Genomic DNA, 15,880 nt, shown 5'->3' on the forward strand with positions numbered 1-15,880 from the left:
TTTTCTTCACAAGATGCAAAAGATTTTTGGTCACAATATTGTCTTTCATGTCATTAATTTATGTTTAAAACATTATGAAGTGGGCATAAAAATTCTGTTCTCAAACAATGTTTTCTTCACGCTATGTTTCACAACATCTGATTGGCAATTGAAAAATTAAATAACAACCAATGAAAGTAGCATTTCATTGGACAGTTCATCACTTAGTAGTTTTTATGGTGGCAATAGCTCAAAGAAAATCATCTTTCATACATAAATCTATTGAAGTTGCCAAGATTCATACCATATATATGTATCAACATTGCAGGTGATATGAATGAATTCTAAGAAAAAATATCAGCTGATGACATGTAGTGTCTCATACACATGGGCGTGTAGCCAGAACTATCATAAATTTAACATGTACTGTGAATATGGTATAATCATTCATGATAAACAAATATATAACAGTTCACAAAAAAACCCTTTCTTTTCAGAAAAATGAAGCAAATTACATTTTTTCCCTCAAACAATCAATGTGATGAAAACAAAATAGATTGCATTTAGTGCATCAGAAAATTCACTTCCCTGTTAAGAAGGCTACAAAATGTGTGAACTGTTATGTCACATTTTGGTTAGTACCATCACATTTACTTCTAACAAGTTGTGACATATGATCTAAAATAGTTTTCACTCTATTCCCAAAAGAATTGCATGCCAAAAGTTAAAACGTACAAAAAAAGATGACTGAATTATATCTACCTTCATTACTGACCATTGTGGTTTGAGGATTAGTATCATCAAAAATACTATTTGTTGGTACCAAAATCGTATCATTGTGTTGGTTTGAAGACATAGACCCACTCATAGATCATAACGAGCAAAATGAACAAAAAATAAAAGTTTTTTTTAAAAATGCCATCCTCATAATTTAAAAATATATCACTGTTTATTTACAATAACAATGTTAAGACTTAACAAGATATCTGAGATGGATCTTGGCATCCACCATCATTTTATCTTTTCATGTTCTTTAAAAGCTTTATCTTTTTCCTCCTTTCCATATTTGTTTCTGCTTTTGCTCTTACTCGTATCAAAGTTGAAAAATTCTGTTTTCTTTAAACTGCCAAATCCAAGATAGCCCCCTTGCTGCCCTTTAGTCATTTTATTTTTCCCAAAATGGAATGGGCACAACTAGAGATCAAGGGGAACTCACATATGTGTACCTGGAAAAAGATTCATCCAGTGCTTTTTGAGAAATAGCAACAAACTTTTACAGTCACAATCCATGATAGCCATCTGATCAGTTTCAAAATGATACTGGAACAATTGGGGACTAAGGGAATCCCACATATGATATTCAAGACAGATCCATCTAGAGCTCCTCAAAAAATAGCACCGAACAAGTTTTCCTTAAATCTGTTAATGGTGAGCTAAACATTTTACAATAGTTTTTCATTTGAATTTGATTTTTACTTTTGTTTGCTCGTGGCATCAGCACTATGTTTAAGCTAATTAAATGCATCTGCTACTGAATTCCATCGAAATTCCATAGTAGTACAGAGTAAGTATCCAATTTATGGATTGCATGATTTACAAATCACATTATTTGCTAAAGGTAAAGGTGCATGTTATCAATACCATTAAGTTCACTTTTAGGAGGTGCCCATTTTATATTGAAGTGCTCAATTATGTAACACTGACCATCATATATGTAGTGAAATTTTAAAGCATCAAACACATTGTACTTAAATGATAGTATACAGGCCCAGGAACTATTACTTTCAAAAGCATTTACAAATCTGTCTTTAGAGATCTAAATAAATTCTGAAACACTAGACAAGTCATTAAGAAACAATCTTAAAGTCACACGTGTATTGTGTGTGTGTGCAGTCCTGAGAGCGAATGTGTATTTGAACCACTTAATGAAAATATGTATAGCAAGACTCTATAAAATAGATCCGGTGGTGTGCGTCTATATTTACCAAAAGAAACTAACTGAACATAAAAAGTCACGTAGTTCACGAACGATAGAATAAAATAAAACTTTCTTCTTCACCTCCTGAACTTTTCCCCGGCAGTAACCTTATCTGGGTCACTGCAAAACTAAGGTTCCGTGATGAAAAGGTGAAGTAAACAGCGATGTTTATATCGACCACACGATCAATCTCAAACCAATACTTACGAAAGTCCTTAAATCACTAATATTGTATCCGTCAGCAACTATATAATTACCTGATGCAAAGCTGTAAGTCCATCAATATTTGCAGTGTTGATATCTGCATTCTTTTCGATCATTCGTAAAACTTCATCACAATCTCCGCTTGAACACGCGGCAAGGAAAACACATCCATCCTGAAATTTTACTTTTTTGTTATGTGTAGACAGTGTAGTTGAAGCCTTATTTGTGTCAGATTCTTCCCATCGTTTCAATTGATCGTGCCTTCTTAGCAGGGCACTAGGTTGTTTTTCGTCCGCCATGACAGCTGCACACTGAAATGCAAATTCTCGAAAAGATCTCGCGATAAATCACTGAAATCTCGCAGCGACTGTCCAATGCAAGATGGCGACTATCATTGCCACCGGGACGAAAGGCATGGGTTGTATGCGGTCAGCTTCGACTGTTGTTCGCAGACAAACCAAGTTACGTGCTCTGGAAGCATCAAGATGTTGCTCTACGGAAACAGTAAATGATGACGATATTCTAAATAAGATGATCAGAGTTAGAAAGTCTGGTATGTGCTTGTTAGGCCCAAGTTTAGAAATCGTTCAACTATTTAAAGGGCCCAACACGAAATGACAATACAGATACCAGCCTCATCTATCTATACACTCATTGTAAAATGCATTATACGATGAAGATATTGATAGAAGTGGCTAGTGCCTATTAAAACATTAGGTCTGGCTAAATTTCTTGAAATACTGCATGTCCTAACTATTGATACAGGTACTGGAGCACCAACAAATCTGCCTATGGCTATATAGTCAAATCTTACTATACGTATATTGTAAATAACTGAGTTATACCTAGTCACGATCATGGTGTGCACATCGAGAAAATGGACGACCAATCTCGTGAGTTGTTAAACGGGATGATTTCTGTCATAAGACACCATTTCCCGTGATTGAGTTGAGATTAGTTTCGTCATGGCAAGTTTTGATACTTCTTCACTTTATCCACATATTCTGGTGGTGAGACATGATTTTCCTTAATTCATTATTAAAACACCTTATATCTCACTTGCTTCCACCACACGATTCACATTCATTGCAGTTTATAAATTAATGTATTATTTTTATATTTTTTTGCACTGAAACATCATGCTGTCAGCACACCTGTGTTCAAAATCTGAGCCAAAGGGATGTTTATCTGCAGATGACACAAGATGTGAATGACACCATATTGGATGGACTCACTATAGAGTTTGTTACTAAATAGCAAAAAAAAAAAAAAGTAGACACTGAAAAGATGTAATGATGAAAATTTTCTTTAAAATGCCTTAAATAACAAATATGTCAAAAACTTTCATTTCACTGACTTACATGTGACCAGACCTCACCTATTTACATTTGCCCTATATAAGTATAGTTAAATTTGACTATGTAGCCATATTTGCGTATATAGGCAGAATTGCTGGTGCTCCAGTACCTGTAATATGAAATATGGCAAAGCCATTTGGAGCAAGCGTATTTGGTGACAATAATTAGGTTAACTGAAAATAAGGAACTCTTCCTTCCTTAAAAATATTGTATTGATTGTGTTCCTTGCTAGTTCATAATGTTTTGCTTTTCTTCATTTGTCCTTTCGGACAATCACTTTTTTAGCTGAGTAAGACACTAATCACTTAGCCAGATCCTTGTTGTCTACACACGTGATGAAGCGTCTTGTTGACAAAGACTACTTGTTGCTATGTCTGCCAAGTTGCTATCTGCCATTGGCCAAAAGCATTACTTTTAATTCCACTTTCTTGTCAAAACTTCATGACTGATAATATGTGTGGATTTTTTAACATTATTTTGGTGGGGCCCCTTGAGCTTCACTACCTATCAGGTCAAGGGAAACTACAAATTTGCATATATTAAAAAAACAAGTCTATTAAACAGGGTATGGATTTGTTACTAAAAATAGCAAAAATCCTTTCAACTGTAATTTTTACAACGTGTCATCACTTCTTTTGAGACAAAGCCCTGTCCATCCAGTACATGTACATTGCCATAATCGATCCAGCTCTCTGGTATGGACTGTCACAGTAACTCAATGACGTCTTGGGTAATGTTGAAGCAGTCTTCATTGGTCAGATGCTATCCCTAAAGAGAGTCATTGTTTGGTTATAATATTATATACAAAATTGCTCTCCTGATACTAGAATATTTGCCCAGTCAAAACAATTAATTCCAAATTAACAGATTTTCTGCAAACTATACCTAGTTTTAATGTGAAATATTATTTAGATGAATAAAAATAAAGTAAAAGTGTGATACAGCATACATCATTGCAACATTTGTGATATGTTCATATAAGGGAGATTACCCTTATCTCTGTCACCAAGCCATTTGATCTCTTCATAGAATTTTCAAGAGATTGTTGAGCAAGTCTATTTCTCCACCTGAGTATTGTTTCCAATTTAAGAACCATGTGATTATCATTGGCAACATATGGGAAGGGAAGCAACTCTTGTTTGATGTGCCATTTTCCAGCTATGGAAGAGTTACCCTTGGGCACCCACAGCACTGGGCAAAAAATGTAATATATGAAAATATCATGAAAACAAAATTGATAGAGAAGTATTGTCGAAAAGGCAAATTCTGGAACCGTATAATGTACCCTTGGTCAAATCCTGAAAAGAACGCATCATTTGCTAAACTATCATATGTATGTAGAATTATTACATAGCTTTACCTGACTGAAACAGGTAGCAGACTAACATAAAGCATAGACATCTATCATTAAGATTGTGAAAATCTGTAATCATAATTTCTCCAAAACTTGGTTTCTCTTATTCCTGAGTTGTGCTCTTTTGATTTTTGGTCAGATCAGAAAAACATGATGGTTGACAGGGAGTCGTCTTGGATTTTGAATAGGAAAGATTGATATAGCTATTCCTTGAGAAGTACTGAATGAACTGTCACAATTCATAGATTTGTTATAAAACATAATACCTGATAGACATCCATCTTGGATTTTGACTATGAAAGTTTTATATTGTTATTTCTTGAGAGATACGGGATGGATTTTTCTCAGATATCTTATACAGGTTCCCCGTGGTCCAAAGGTGTTTCCTTTTGAATTTGGACGGATCAAAAGAACAAAATGGTCAATAGGCAACTATCTCGTATATGGCAGATATAATTATCAGGAGTTAACAATTTTCATATGATAAAGAGCCAAATCAAAGAAAAGAAGAGAAAATCAGTGAAAGATCAAACTTTTAAAAGTAAAATGAAGATTTAACAATTATGTGTGCAAAGATCCCCTCTTGTTATCACGTAAAAATTTACAGTGCATGCAGTACATGTTGTTCATTGCTGACATGTTAGATGGATATATGAATTTTATCAAACCAGTACTGACCACAAGTCTTAATTGGTTAATAACACTCAAGAGGTACTGATACACACTGGCCACTAATTGGGTTTCCTGCACACAAAAGAGCTTCAGGTCCCAATTCAAGACATAATTTGATTGAAGTCTTGTGCTTTTTGACATTACTGAGGTAATGCTATTTATAATTTACATAACATTCAATTATGCTTCTCCAAATGCAATATGTATTTATTTCACATATTAAGATTGAAAAAAAAATAATGAAAAATGCTAAATATGTTTGTTTAAAAAGTATCAGTCATGAACCACGGTATGTAAAACTTTAGTCATTGAGTTCATTGGACATTCAGTAAAAGTCATTTAACTTCTGTAAACTCAAATGGAGTTGCAAAATGAAGGCCATATATTACATCTGTCATTTGAAACAAACATCCATGTAGAGCTATATGCTATATCAAAGTTATTTCATGTAAATAAAACCTAGAGTTCATATCTTTTTAAGTGTAGACATGTGATACACTATTATTTTCTAAATCATTACTTATTTACAATTACTTAAATATAAATTTTGTACATATATTATTAGCATTATATATACAAGGGTTTCCAGAAAAATTTAAATAGTCACATTGGACATTTGGGATGAACTTTGAATATTGCAATAGCAGTATGATATAGTTAGGGGTGTAGAGAATGTGTACTACATTTATCAATTGAAAAAAAAAATCCCCTGACTTAAAAAGGTTCACTAGAATGTCCACTTATCTTTTGAACATGAATTGCATATATCTCAACATGGATTGAATTTTCATCTAAGAAAATATTTTGTTTTATTTCAGACAACGAAGATTTTATACCATTTGAAATTAAAGGAAAAGAAACACGACAGCTTATACGACCTAGTAGAGTCTGGAAGAAATTTTCATTCTTGGTAAGGAGTTATGTATAATGGTAATTTCCTACTCATACACTACATTTTGCATAACTTATTAGAAAAAAAATTGTGGGATGGGTAAGGGGGATGACAATAGTTCTAAGCTATGGACTTTACAGCCCCAGGTGAAGATATGAGATGTTGGGTTGTTATACTGTTTTTGGGATCAAAATAAAAATTACACTCCATAAATTTCAATCAAATCTGTTGAAATCTATTTGCCTATAGTTTCTTTGAAATGGTAGAGTGACATGCATAGCCAGTGAGGATTAAGTTGGTCACAGATAAATGGATCAGCTGTCTTGGAGGCTTGGGACAAATTGGTCATATTGGCTGAAAGTTTTACAAATAATTGGACAGACTTTCCTGGAAACTGAGGGCTGCGGTACATAGTGGTCATAATGATAGTTGAACTCTTTTGTCACAGTGATAAATCTTTGTATGAGTCCTGTACTCATAGAATTTTGATAGAACTTGTAGAATTTCTGAAAATGCTTTAATTTTACATTATGGAACCCACTACTTTTAGCAATAAAGTTGAAAATGAATTTTAGATTGTTAACTGTAGTTGTTGCCACAAAAGTTTACATCACAAATTTTGGGACAGCATCCTTAGACTATGGAATCAGAAGTTACAGGTGTGAATATTTACACAGTCTATACTCTTCAACCTCTTTTACAGAATATTTAATGTACTTTAGTGGTGAAGCTTGCCATTCTGTCTCATTCTATATCTCTTTGGTGTGTGCTGCATCTTTATCTAGACTTGGTTCATGATCATCAGTAGATACATTTTAGGTCAACACTTCCCCCACCCCATCACCCAACCCCTCAACTCCATCCATGCTATGTAGTGATTTCATCTATTTCCAGATTTTAATTCAACATAGTCAAGTGTATGATTATTGTCGAGATTTTACATATAATTGTTATTATTTGTGAAGATTTGTGAAGAAAAACTACATGTATCATAACTTAAATAATTTGTTCATATAGAAACATGAGGACAGACACAAAAAGATGTCAACAGACCAGGACTGGACCAAAGCATGGCCAACAGCAGGAGTATTTAAATGGTCTGCAGTACCCCTGTCTCTCCGCCAGGGAGCTATAAGGGTGGGTATATATAGTAGGAATATTTTTGTAAATGAATGTTGAATATGAACATGGGCATGCATTAATATGTACATCATGTGCCTCTTACTTGTTGATATGGATGATTTGATACCATGACAGTTTACAAATAAACCACACATCACCAAACAATCTTTTAGACTTCATGATTTGGTTTTTCGAAAGACCTTCAACATTCAATTTTTCTAATAGCCTTTAATTGAAATGATTTAATATTATTTCAGAATGAATCGGAAAATGAAGGAATAAAACCAGGGAAAGAGGGAAACACAGAATTGTTGAAGATCCCCAATTTCTTACACCTGACACCACCTCATGTGTTTAAACATTGTCAGGCATTGAAGAGTATGTTGCAATATTAACCTAGATTCGCTGAACATTTTCTTTGTCAAAAGTAAAGTAGAGCCAAAGATGATCTCATTCAACTGCCAAAATATCAGTTTATTTTAAAAGAATCTTAAGATTAACACTGAAGCAATGTCATTGGATAAATGATGGAGAAACTGTCATGATTCTGACAAAATATTGGAAAACATGCTAGAATGAAAGGTCCAATCATTTGAATCAACATTTTCTTTCACCTTTAAAGCTTAACATATATGCTGTATTCTCTAACATTTTAAATTTTTTGCAAATTATTTTGTCATTACATGTGTTTTTCCTTATCGTTGTTTGTGTAAAACATGCTTGACTTCTTACAGAATTCTGCACTCCGTGGCCAGAGGGTTTAGACAGTAAAGAAGACTGTCGTCTTCATTTCCCAGTTGAAGTGGTAACCAGTGATTACTGCTTTGCAGCACCATCTATCCGAGATCCAAGGTCACGGGTTGTCACAGTCAAGGTTAGCTATGAAATATAAAAAAACAAAAACAGCTAGTTGAAGATTCTCTTAGCATTCAGGCTTGACCACAGTTTCCTTGTTTACAGTGGGAAAACAAGCACTTTGATGCATTTGTCATTGAATAATTAAGAATGGACTTTTCAGTTTTCATCTAATTCAGGAAAAGGGATTTGGCAATGATAGGATTAGTTGTTTTTGTGGAAAATCCAATAATGTCACTCTTTGGAATTCCTGTTGGAAATTGGTTTGCTTCATTGCAAATACAAATTGTTAAAGGAGCTTAGCAATTTCCCTATACATGTATTTAATGTTGGTGTGATGCCAATCTTTACAGAATCAATCCAGCTTTATTTATTTTATTTCCATGTACTTACAATATCATTGAATAGTGTAGGATATGAAAATTCTCTAATATGACTAAGACATTTCTACTTCAGGTGAAGTTATCAGATCTAGAACTAGATCAACATGCACATCAGAAGCTGCTGAAACTAGTGGGTGATCGATACAACAAGGAAACTGATGTAATCACGTTCAAGACTGATAAGTAAGTGTTATATTTGCAGCAGCACTATTGTAGTACATAGTACATGAAAACTATTTTGATGAAATATGGAAATCGCATTTTTAAAAAAAAAACATTTTTTGGGTGAATAAAATGTCAACCATCAAGATAAAAGCTTCGAGGTCAAGCAATTAGTTTCTTGTGGCCTTTGCTGAACCTATTAAATCTGACCTTTTGATGATATCTTTGTCAAACTTGTTAAACTTGGTTCACTGGTATAAAATGGCATCATTCTGAGTTAAAAGGTGAAATTACAACAAGAAAAAAATTCTTCGAAAATATTCAGGCTCAAAAGAGATTTTTTTTTTGTATGCTGTATATTTCCATATGGAGGCTGTCTGAAACCAGTAGTAAAAATGTTTTAATTGTTTGTTGAACTGACCATGTTTCTGACTCCATTGAACCTACATATACATTATCATATTATCACAAACAAATCTGCTAGAGTTCTTTATTACTTTCAAGTTCAAACATCTTCAGTACTCTATACTTTTAAATGGCATCCCTGTATTGCTGGCTGTAACCTTGAAAAAATGACGTAATTCATAGGTACAGCTATAGGTCAGAAATCAAGCATATGTGCCACAATAGATAAAAAATCATTTACAATGACAGAATTCATTACATGCAAAATATTCATTTTATTGAATAACAAAGTAAACCGTAGGAAATCTGTCAAAGACATACTGCTTGGACGACTATTATATAATTGATATAAACATGTAAGGTTAAACACACACATCTGGCCTATTGAAGCTCTGTCATCTTACCTTGAAAACAGCTTGCTTTCACCCTCCAAACATAAAACTGCATGGAGCATTCACCTTTGTTTCTTTTGTCTATGTGCTCGGGTTAATATACCTTAATATGGACACAGTATGTATCACATGACTGAATCACATTTCAGGTATAATCACATGACTAGTATAAGCAAATTGACGGCTAATATGATGTGGTAGAAGCTTTCCGCGTCTCTAATGAATCATCATTTGCATATTCAAAGTCATTTCTAGATCAGTGTTCACGGAATCAGATGTTTACAAATATGTCTGCAGAGGTGAATGCACAAAATAAAGTACCGTATTCACAATATCTAAGTGATTTACAGAATCTACATTTCACACCCATCTTGTTTGACATGTAAATTCTATAATTACAAGTCTAAACATTATACGAAAATAAAATAAAAAAAGTTTGGAAATTTATCTGAATTTCATCACATCTTCATATAAAATCATACCAGGTAATATAAAAGATTATAGAGTAAAATTCTCAAAGATGTTTCCTAGAGGTATGCTTCATACATCGTACCTGCTCTCCTTATGAAATTAGACCTATTTATCTCAAAATTGATTTTGAAAAAGGTGCTGGAAACTGAATTAAAAATGTTTTGCTTAAGAGTTTTGGTACTAATCCATGTTTTCGTTTGTTGCTTGCAGATGTCCAACCAAACAGCAGAATAAAGATTATGCGCTGTATTTGCTGACTGCTGTTTATCTTGAAGCCTGGGTAAGTGGGAGATACCTGTTTCTGACAGTACTGAGACACTTGTTTTACAGTTTATAGTCACACCATTTTCTTCTTACAGTCAATACTCCAATATTCACATACCTGTAATGAACAGCTATTTCTGAATCGAGACATCAGACTTTTATTTTGTCAAGTAATGAGACATCAGTCTTGTTTATTTGAAATCAATATATTTCGTTCATAGGTGGATGTTCATTATGTTACTAATAATATCCTCTGTGACTGAACTTAAGTAAATCAATCCTATGCAGATTTAGATAACATCTTCCTTTCCAACTACACATACTCCAACACTAGCACTAACTTGCAGCAAGTTTCATTCAAATCAGACGTAAAGAGAACAGGTAGCAAACTCCCTCTGATTCCATATCACATGGCACATTTTGTGATCACTTTGACAAAAAGTTTAGAGGAATATACATGTACTTCCAATTTCACATGTGCTTAAATACATTGCGTCATATTTCTAGCTCACCTGCACTTTTATTTCTCACAAATGAATCATTTGGTTTAACTAAAATAATGTCTTTGCTCTGATGTGTTTAGAATAAGATGTCTTGGGAGGATGATATGGAGGCAGATGACTACCTCCATTACAACTGGAATATTTCGAAGGCAAAAGACAGAACTGTTGTAACCTTGATGTCTATCGCTGAGGGGAACAAGGTGGGTAATTATTGTGTGAGGGAGATGAGTTTGAGGCAAGTGAAAGCAAGTTATTGTATACACTTCATAGGTTTATTATAGTTGATTCATGGTTGTACCTGAGGGACTCTGTCTTAGCATTGTTTCTGTGTTATTTTTGTCTCCAATGACAAATTAACTGAAGAGGATGTTGATGTTACTTGTGCATGAGCATTCACATCTTTGAATAAGTACTCGTACAATCAGGTCTGGCTTATAATTAGAACATTAGGTCAACAACTGAAAATAGAATAAAGTTCTATATATAGAACTTCTAATGAAGTTTTGGGTGAAACATGTAAGGTTTATATGGAGTATGAAAATTGCATAAACTTCATCAGTGATTTTCAAAACATTTTACATACTTTCTCTAAAGAATAATGTTTGATATATCAAATAGGTTTTGATTGGACTTGTATTCTTTTGATTCTGTTTTTTTGAGGGACTAAATCCTTGTTCTTCGATACTTTAGAGTTATCTCCCTTCTTTGACATTAACTATGAATAGGTATTCTAGCATTAGGTATATCATGAACTATTTATCTGAAAGGTTGTTTCAACAGATCATCAGTTTGTTTTGAATGTCTTTCAGTTGTAATAAATATTTTTCATGATATAAATCATTTCAATCAGTTTACATACCATGGTCATTTTTAGAAAAACGTGTTGTTATGACATGCAACAACAGTCATTTGAGTGAAGATGTATATTGTAAATGATATTTGAATTTATTCCTAGTAATTGTTGTGTAATCAGATATTAAAGAAATGACAAAATACTTTTTTTTCAGAACTCAGTGTATCATAATGAAGAAGAGGAGGCAATTCTGGAAAAAGAAGAAGTGAAAAATTATGTTGAGACTGTTTCAAAAATTTACAACAATGAAGAAAATGTAGAAAACCTAGAAAAGTTAAAACAATCTGTACTTAACATGTTGGAATTAAAACCTGACATCAAGTGACAGAAAAGTAAGAAAGCCAGAGTATTGATAGGAATGTGTGATGTGTGTGAGAAGAATTACTGATAATAACTATTACTTATTAAAACAAAAAATAAATGAAAAATACAGTGTTTTTCCTGTCTTTGTTCAGTTTATCAACTTATGTGCTCTTTAAAGTAATTGTTTCATGATGTCCACAGCCACGTGTAAATCAGAAGTAAATGTAAAATCAGGGATGACATTTAGTAAATATTATGACTCCCCCAAAAAACAGGACTGCCATAGACTAACAGGATAACTATGGTCACTCAACTGTCACAGCATCAATCACTACACTACAGTTTGCCATCTAAAATAATTACCTTATGTGACTAAGGTAAATTTAAGACCATCTGAGTTCATCTGTATACCTTTGATTGTTAGGCTTTAGAATTAGACTTACACACAAAGAGATGAACTAAGGCAGCTAAAGTACACTTAAGGAATGGGTTAACTAAGGTAACTAAAGCACATCCAGAGTATCACACTATTAATTATGCATGGAGGGAAGAGATGATTTGAGGCAGTCACAGTACACAGGAGAGGTGATCTGAGGTAGTCACAGAACATAGAAGGGAGAAGTGATCCGAGGTAGTCAAAAGAACACAGAAGGGAGAGGTTATCACAGAACACAGAAGGGAGAAGTGATCCGAGGTAGTCACAGAACACAGAAGGGAGAAGTGATCCAAGGTAGTCACAGAACACAGAAGGTAGAGGTGATATGAGGTAGTAACAGAACATAAAGAGGAGAGGTGACCTGGGGTAGTCAGAGTATATAGAGGAGAGATGTGACCTGAGGTAGTCATAGTACATGGAGGGGAGATGTGACCTGAGGTAGTCATAGTACATGGAGGGGATGTGACCTGGGGTAGTAGCACATAAAGAGGAGAGGTGACCTGGGGTAGTCAGAGTATATAGAGGAGAGATGTGACCTGAGGTAGTCATAGTACATGGAGGGGATGTGACCTGGGGTAGTAGCACATAAAGAGGAGAGGTGACCTGGGGTAGTCAGAGTATATTGAGGAGAGATGTGACCTGAGGTGGTCATAGTACATGGAGGGGGATGTGACCTGGGGTAGTAGCACATAAAGAGGAGAGGTGACCTGGGGTAGTCAGAGTATATAGAGGAGATATGTGACCTGAGGTAGTCATAGTACATGGAGGGGGATGTGACCTGGGGTAGTAGCACAAAAAGAGGAGAGGTGACCTGGGGTAGTCAGAGTATATAGAGGAGAGATGTGACCTGAGGTAGTCATAGCACATGGAGGGATGAGGTGACCGGAGGTAGCAAGAGTACATGGAGGGATGAGGTGACCGGAGGTAGCAAGAGTACATGGAGGGATGAGGTGACCGGAGGAAGTAAGAGTACATGGAGGGATGAGGTGACTGGAGGTAGTAAGAGTACATGGAGGGATGAGGTGACCGGAGGTAGTAAGAGTACATGGAGGGATGAGGTGACCGGAGGTAGTAAGAGTACATGGAGGGATGAGGTGACACGGGGTAGTAAGAATACTTGGAGAGATGAGGTGACCGGAGGTAGTAAGATTACATGGAGGGATGAGGTGACATGGGGTAGTAACACATAAAGAGGAGGGGTGACCTAGGGTAGTCAGAGCATATAGAGGAGAGATGTGACCTGAGATAGTCATAGTACATGGAGGGGAGATGTGACCTGAGGTAGTCATAGTACATGGAGGGGGATGTGACCTGGGGTAGTAGCACATAAAGAGGAGAGGTGACCTGGGGTAGTCAGAGTATATAGAGGAGAGATGTGACCTGAGATAGTAATAGAAAATAGAGGGGGAGGGTGACCTGGGGTAGTCCACGTAAAGAGGAGAGGTGACCTGGGGTAGTTAGAGTATATAGAGGAGAGATGTGACCTGAGATAGTAATAGAAAATAGAGGGGGAGTTGACCTTAGAGGTCAGACGTTGCCTTAGTTTTGAGGTTGCCACTTGTTATAGTGGAATGAACATAAAACATAAATTCCTGCACAACATCACCATCCTTGGACCTCCCATTGTTAGGACAGACTTGAATATGTTAAACAGAATAGGTCAATAGTCCTTAGAAATATTGATTAATTTAAAGGTAAATCGAAGTGTTATGTGAACCCCTTGATCAAATTAATACTGTGTGCTCGGATTTTCATGTACACCATATTGGTGGCAGCGGTAGGATACATCAAAGTTTAAAAAAAACGTGAATTCGACACCTGAAGAAGAGCAGACGGTAAAGGAATAAGGCGATTTATACCTGTAATAAAAGGACTTTGAATACAAATGAATTAGTGTGTGCGACTGTAGTAACACAAGATGACTGATGGCACAGTGCCTTTTTGAAAACCTTGACTCAAAGAAGTTGTTCTGGAATATAGTGCGATGTTCCTCCGATTCAATATGTGAAGAACGGTGATTTATCTCGGGACGGAGAGTCATATTATACCTTAAATGTAACATGACTATTGATTAATGTCGCGCCAGAAATTGTCCACAACGCTCAACAAATTAATATAAACCTTTGCCGAGCACAGAAAGGATTATCTCCGACGTCAGTTGAAGATGCCCACTAAAGAAATCCGTTACACTTCTATAGACCATACACATAAACCCTGTTGGCATATGGTTTCCATTGAAATGGCATATATGATGCCATGTGCACTGATCATTTAAGTTAATGAGAAAATAAATTCTGATATTTATGTGGAACATGGCCTTCATTTTAGTATATTATAGAAACACTTACATGAATGTAGTGGGCAACGTGATTCGTTTTACAAAATATAAAATGTTTTATATCGGCTGGTCATCATTCCTCCTCCCACTCAAAACTCCTCCAAATTGTCAGATAATCCTATTGTTCTCATTGCTTGTTGTTTATTTGTTGTTGGTTGTTTCTTTATTTTTGTGTCATCATGACATACACGCACCTGTGTGTCGTTCTATATTATAGGAGTACAAAATAACAGCGAGCAAAAGATATCATTCAACTATTGATAGGCGAATATTCTCTTGACTGCAAAAATATTGATGCATATTTCTTACTCGGAGTCAGATTTAAGTCCATTAACAAATGCAGCAAGTTTCATTTTGAACCAACAGTATCCCGTATGTTAATTGCATTATTAAGGTTATTTATCTTTCAGTTTGAAACTGTTCAAGATGTGGTCATTCAGTATCAATCTTGAACTATCCATATATATCATTCCTTACTGAAACGACTGAGTGAATCTGCTGAAACTTTAAGAGCCGTGAAATGGAGAATGAGCTCTTAACGTTCAAATCTGATAAAAATATAAAGATCCGATATCAATACGTATGAAGCAAATTGAAGTTCTGTGTTACATGCCACACGTTGGGACTGGTATGACATTATGGATGACCACTAGTAACCCCTTTTAATTTTGATAGTATAAAACACTGTTATCGACATTTTCAAACGCTATTTAGAATTGAATTGGTCTTCAAACTTAACTGTGGGACCCTTAGTGTTTTGTTTCAATAGTTTTTTAGTAAGTTTAATAGCATGCTATTTAAAATGGGCGACTATTGACTATTTTGGATTTTGTCATAAGCAGTTTGTTACCAATGAAAGGGCACTTTCAACTTGAAACAACATCTATAGGAATTTTACATTACAAGTCCCACTGTTGCAACAGATACCAAGAAAAAAAATAAAAGAAAACATAAAA

The 15,880-nt window shown here is 34.9% G+C and overlaps 2 protein-coding genes across 6 annotated transcripts in view; one reads left to right on the forward strand and one right to left on the reverse strand.

Annotated features, from left to right (window-relative positions):
* Positions 1-2,460, reverse strand: part of LOC132549337 (protein phosphatase 1 regulatory subunit 12B-like) — a 92,993-nt gene extending 90,533 nt beyond the window's left edge. For all 5 annotated transcript variants that reach the window (XM_060213264.1, XM_060213268.1, XM_060213267.1 and 2 more), the window contains exon 1: positions 2,215-2,460. In XM_060213264.1, coding sequence (XP_060069247.1) covers positions 2,215-2,460 — 246 coding nt within the window. The remainder of the gene's footprint in view (positions 1-2,214) is intronic.
* An 82-nt stretch (positions 2,461-2,542) lies between these two features.
* On the forward strand, positions 2,543-12,272 carry LOC132549335 (small ribosomal subunit protein mS35-like). The gene is made up of 9 exons (XM_060213260.1): positions 2,543-2,714; positions 6,364-6,455; positions 7,455-7,574; positions 7,817-7,937; positions 8,294-8,433; positions 8,871-8,980; positions 10,438-10,507; positions 11,075-11,194; positions 12,002-12,272. The coding sequence occupies exons 1-9, from the start codon at positions 2,543-2,545 to the stop codon at positions 12,170-12,172; spliced, it is 1,116 nt and encodes a 371-aa protein (XP_060069243.1). The 3' UTR covers positions 12,173-12,272.
* The last annotated feature ends 3,608 nt before the right edge of the window (positions 12,273-15,880 follow it).

The sequence above is a fragment of the Ylistrum balloti genome, unplaced genomic scaffold (genome assembly GCF_031769215.1).
Source record: "Ylistrum balloti isolate Yb309-2 unplaced genomic scaffold, AGI_CSIRO_Ybal_v1 Utg370054, whole genome shotgun sequence".
Classification (NCBI taxonomy): domain Eukaryota; kingdom Metazoa; phylum Mollusca; class Bivalvia; order Pectinida; family Pectinidae; genus Ylistrum; species Ylistrum balloti.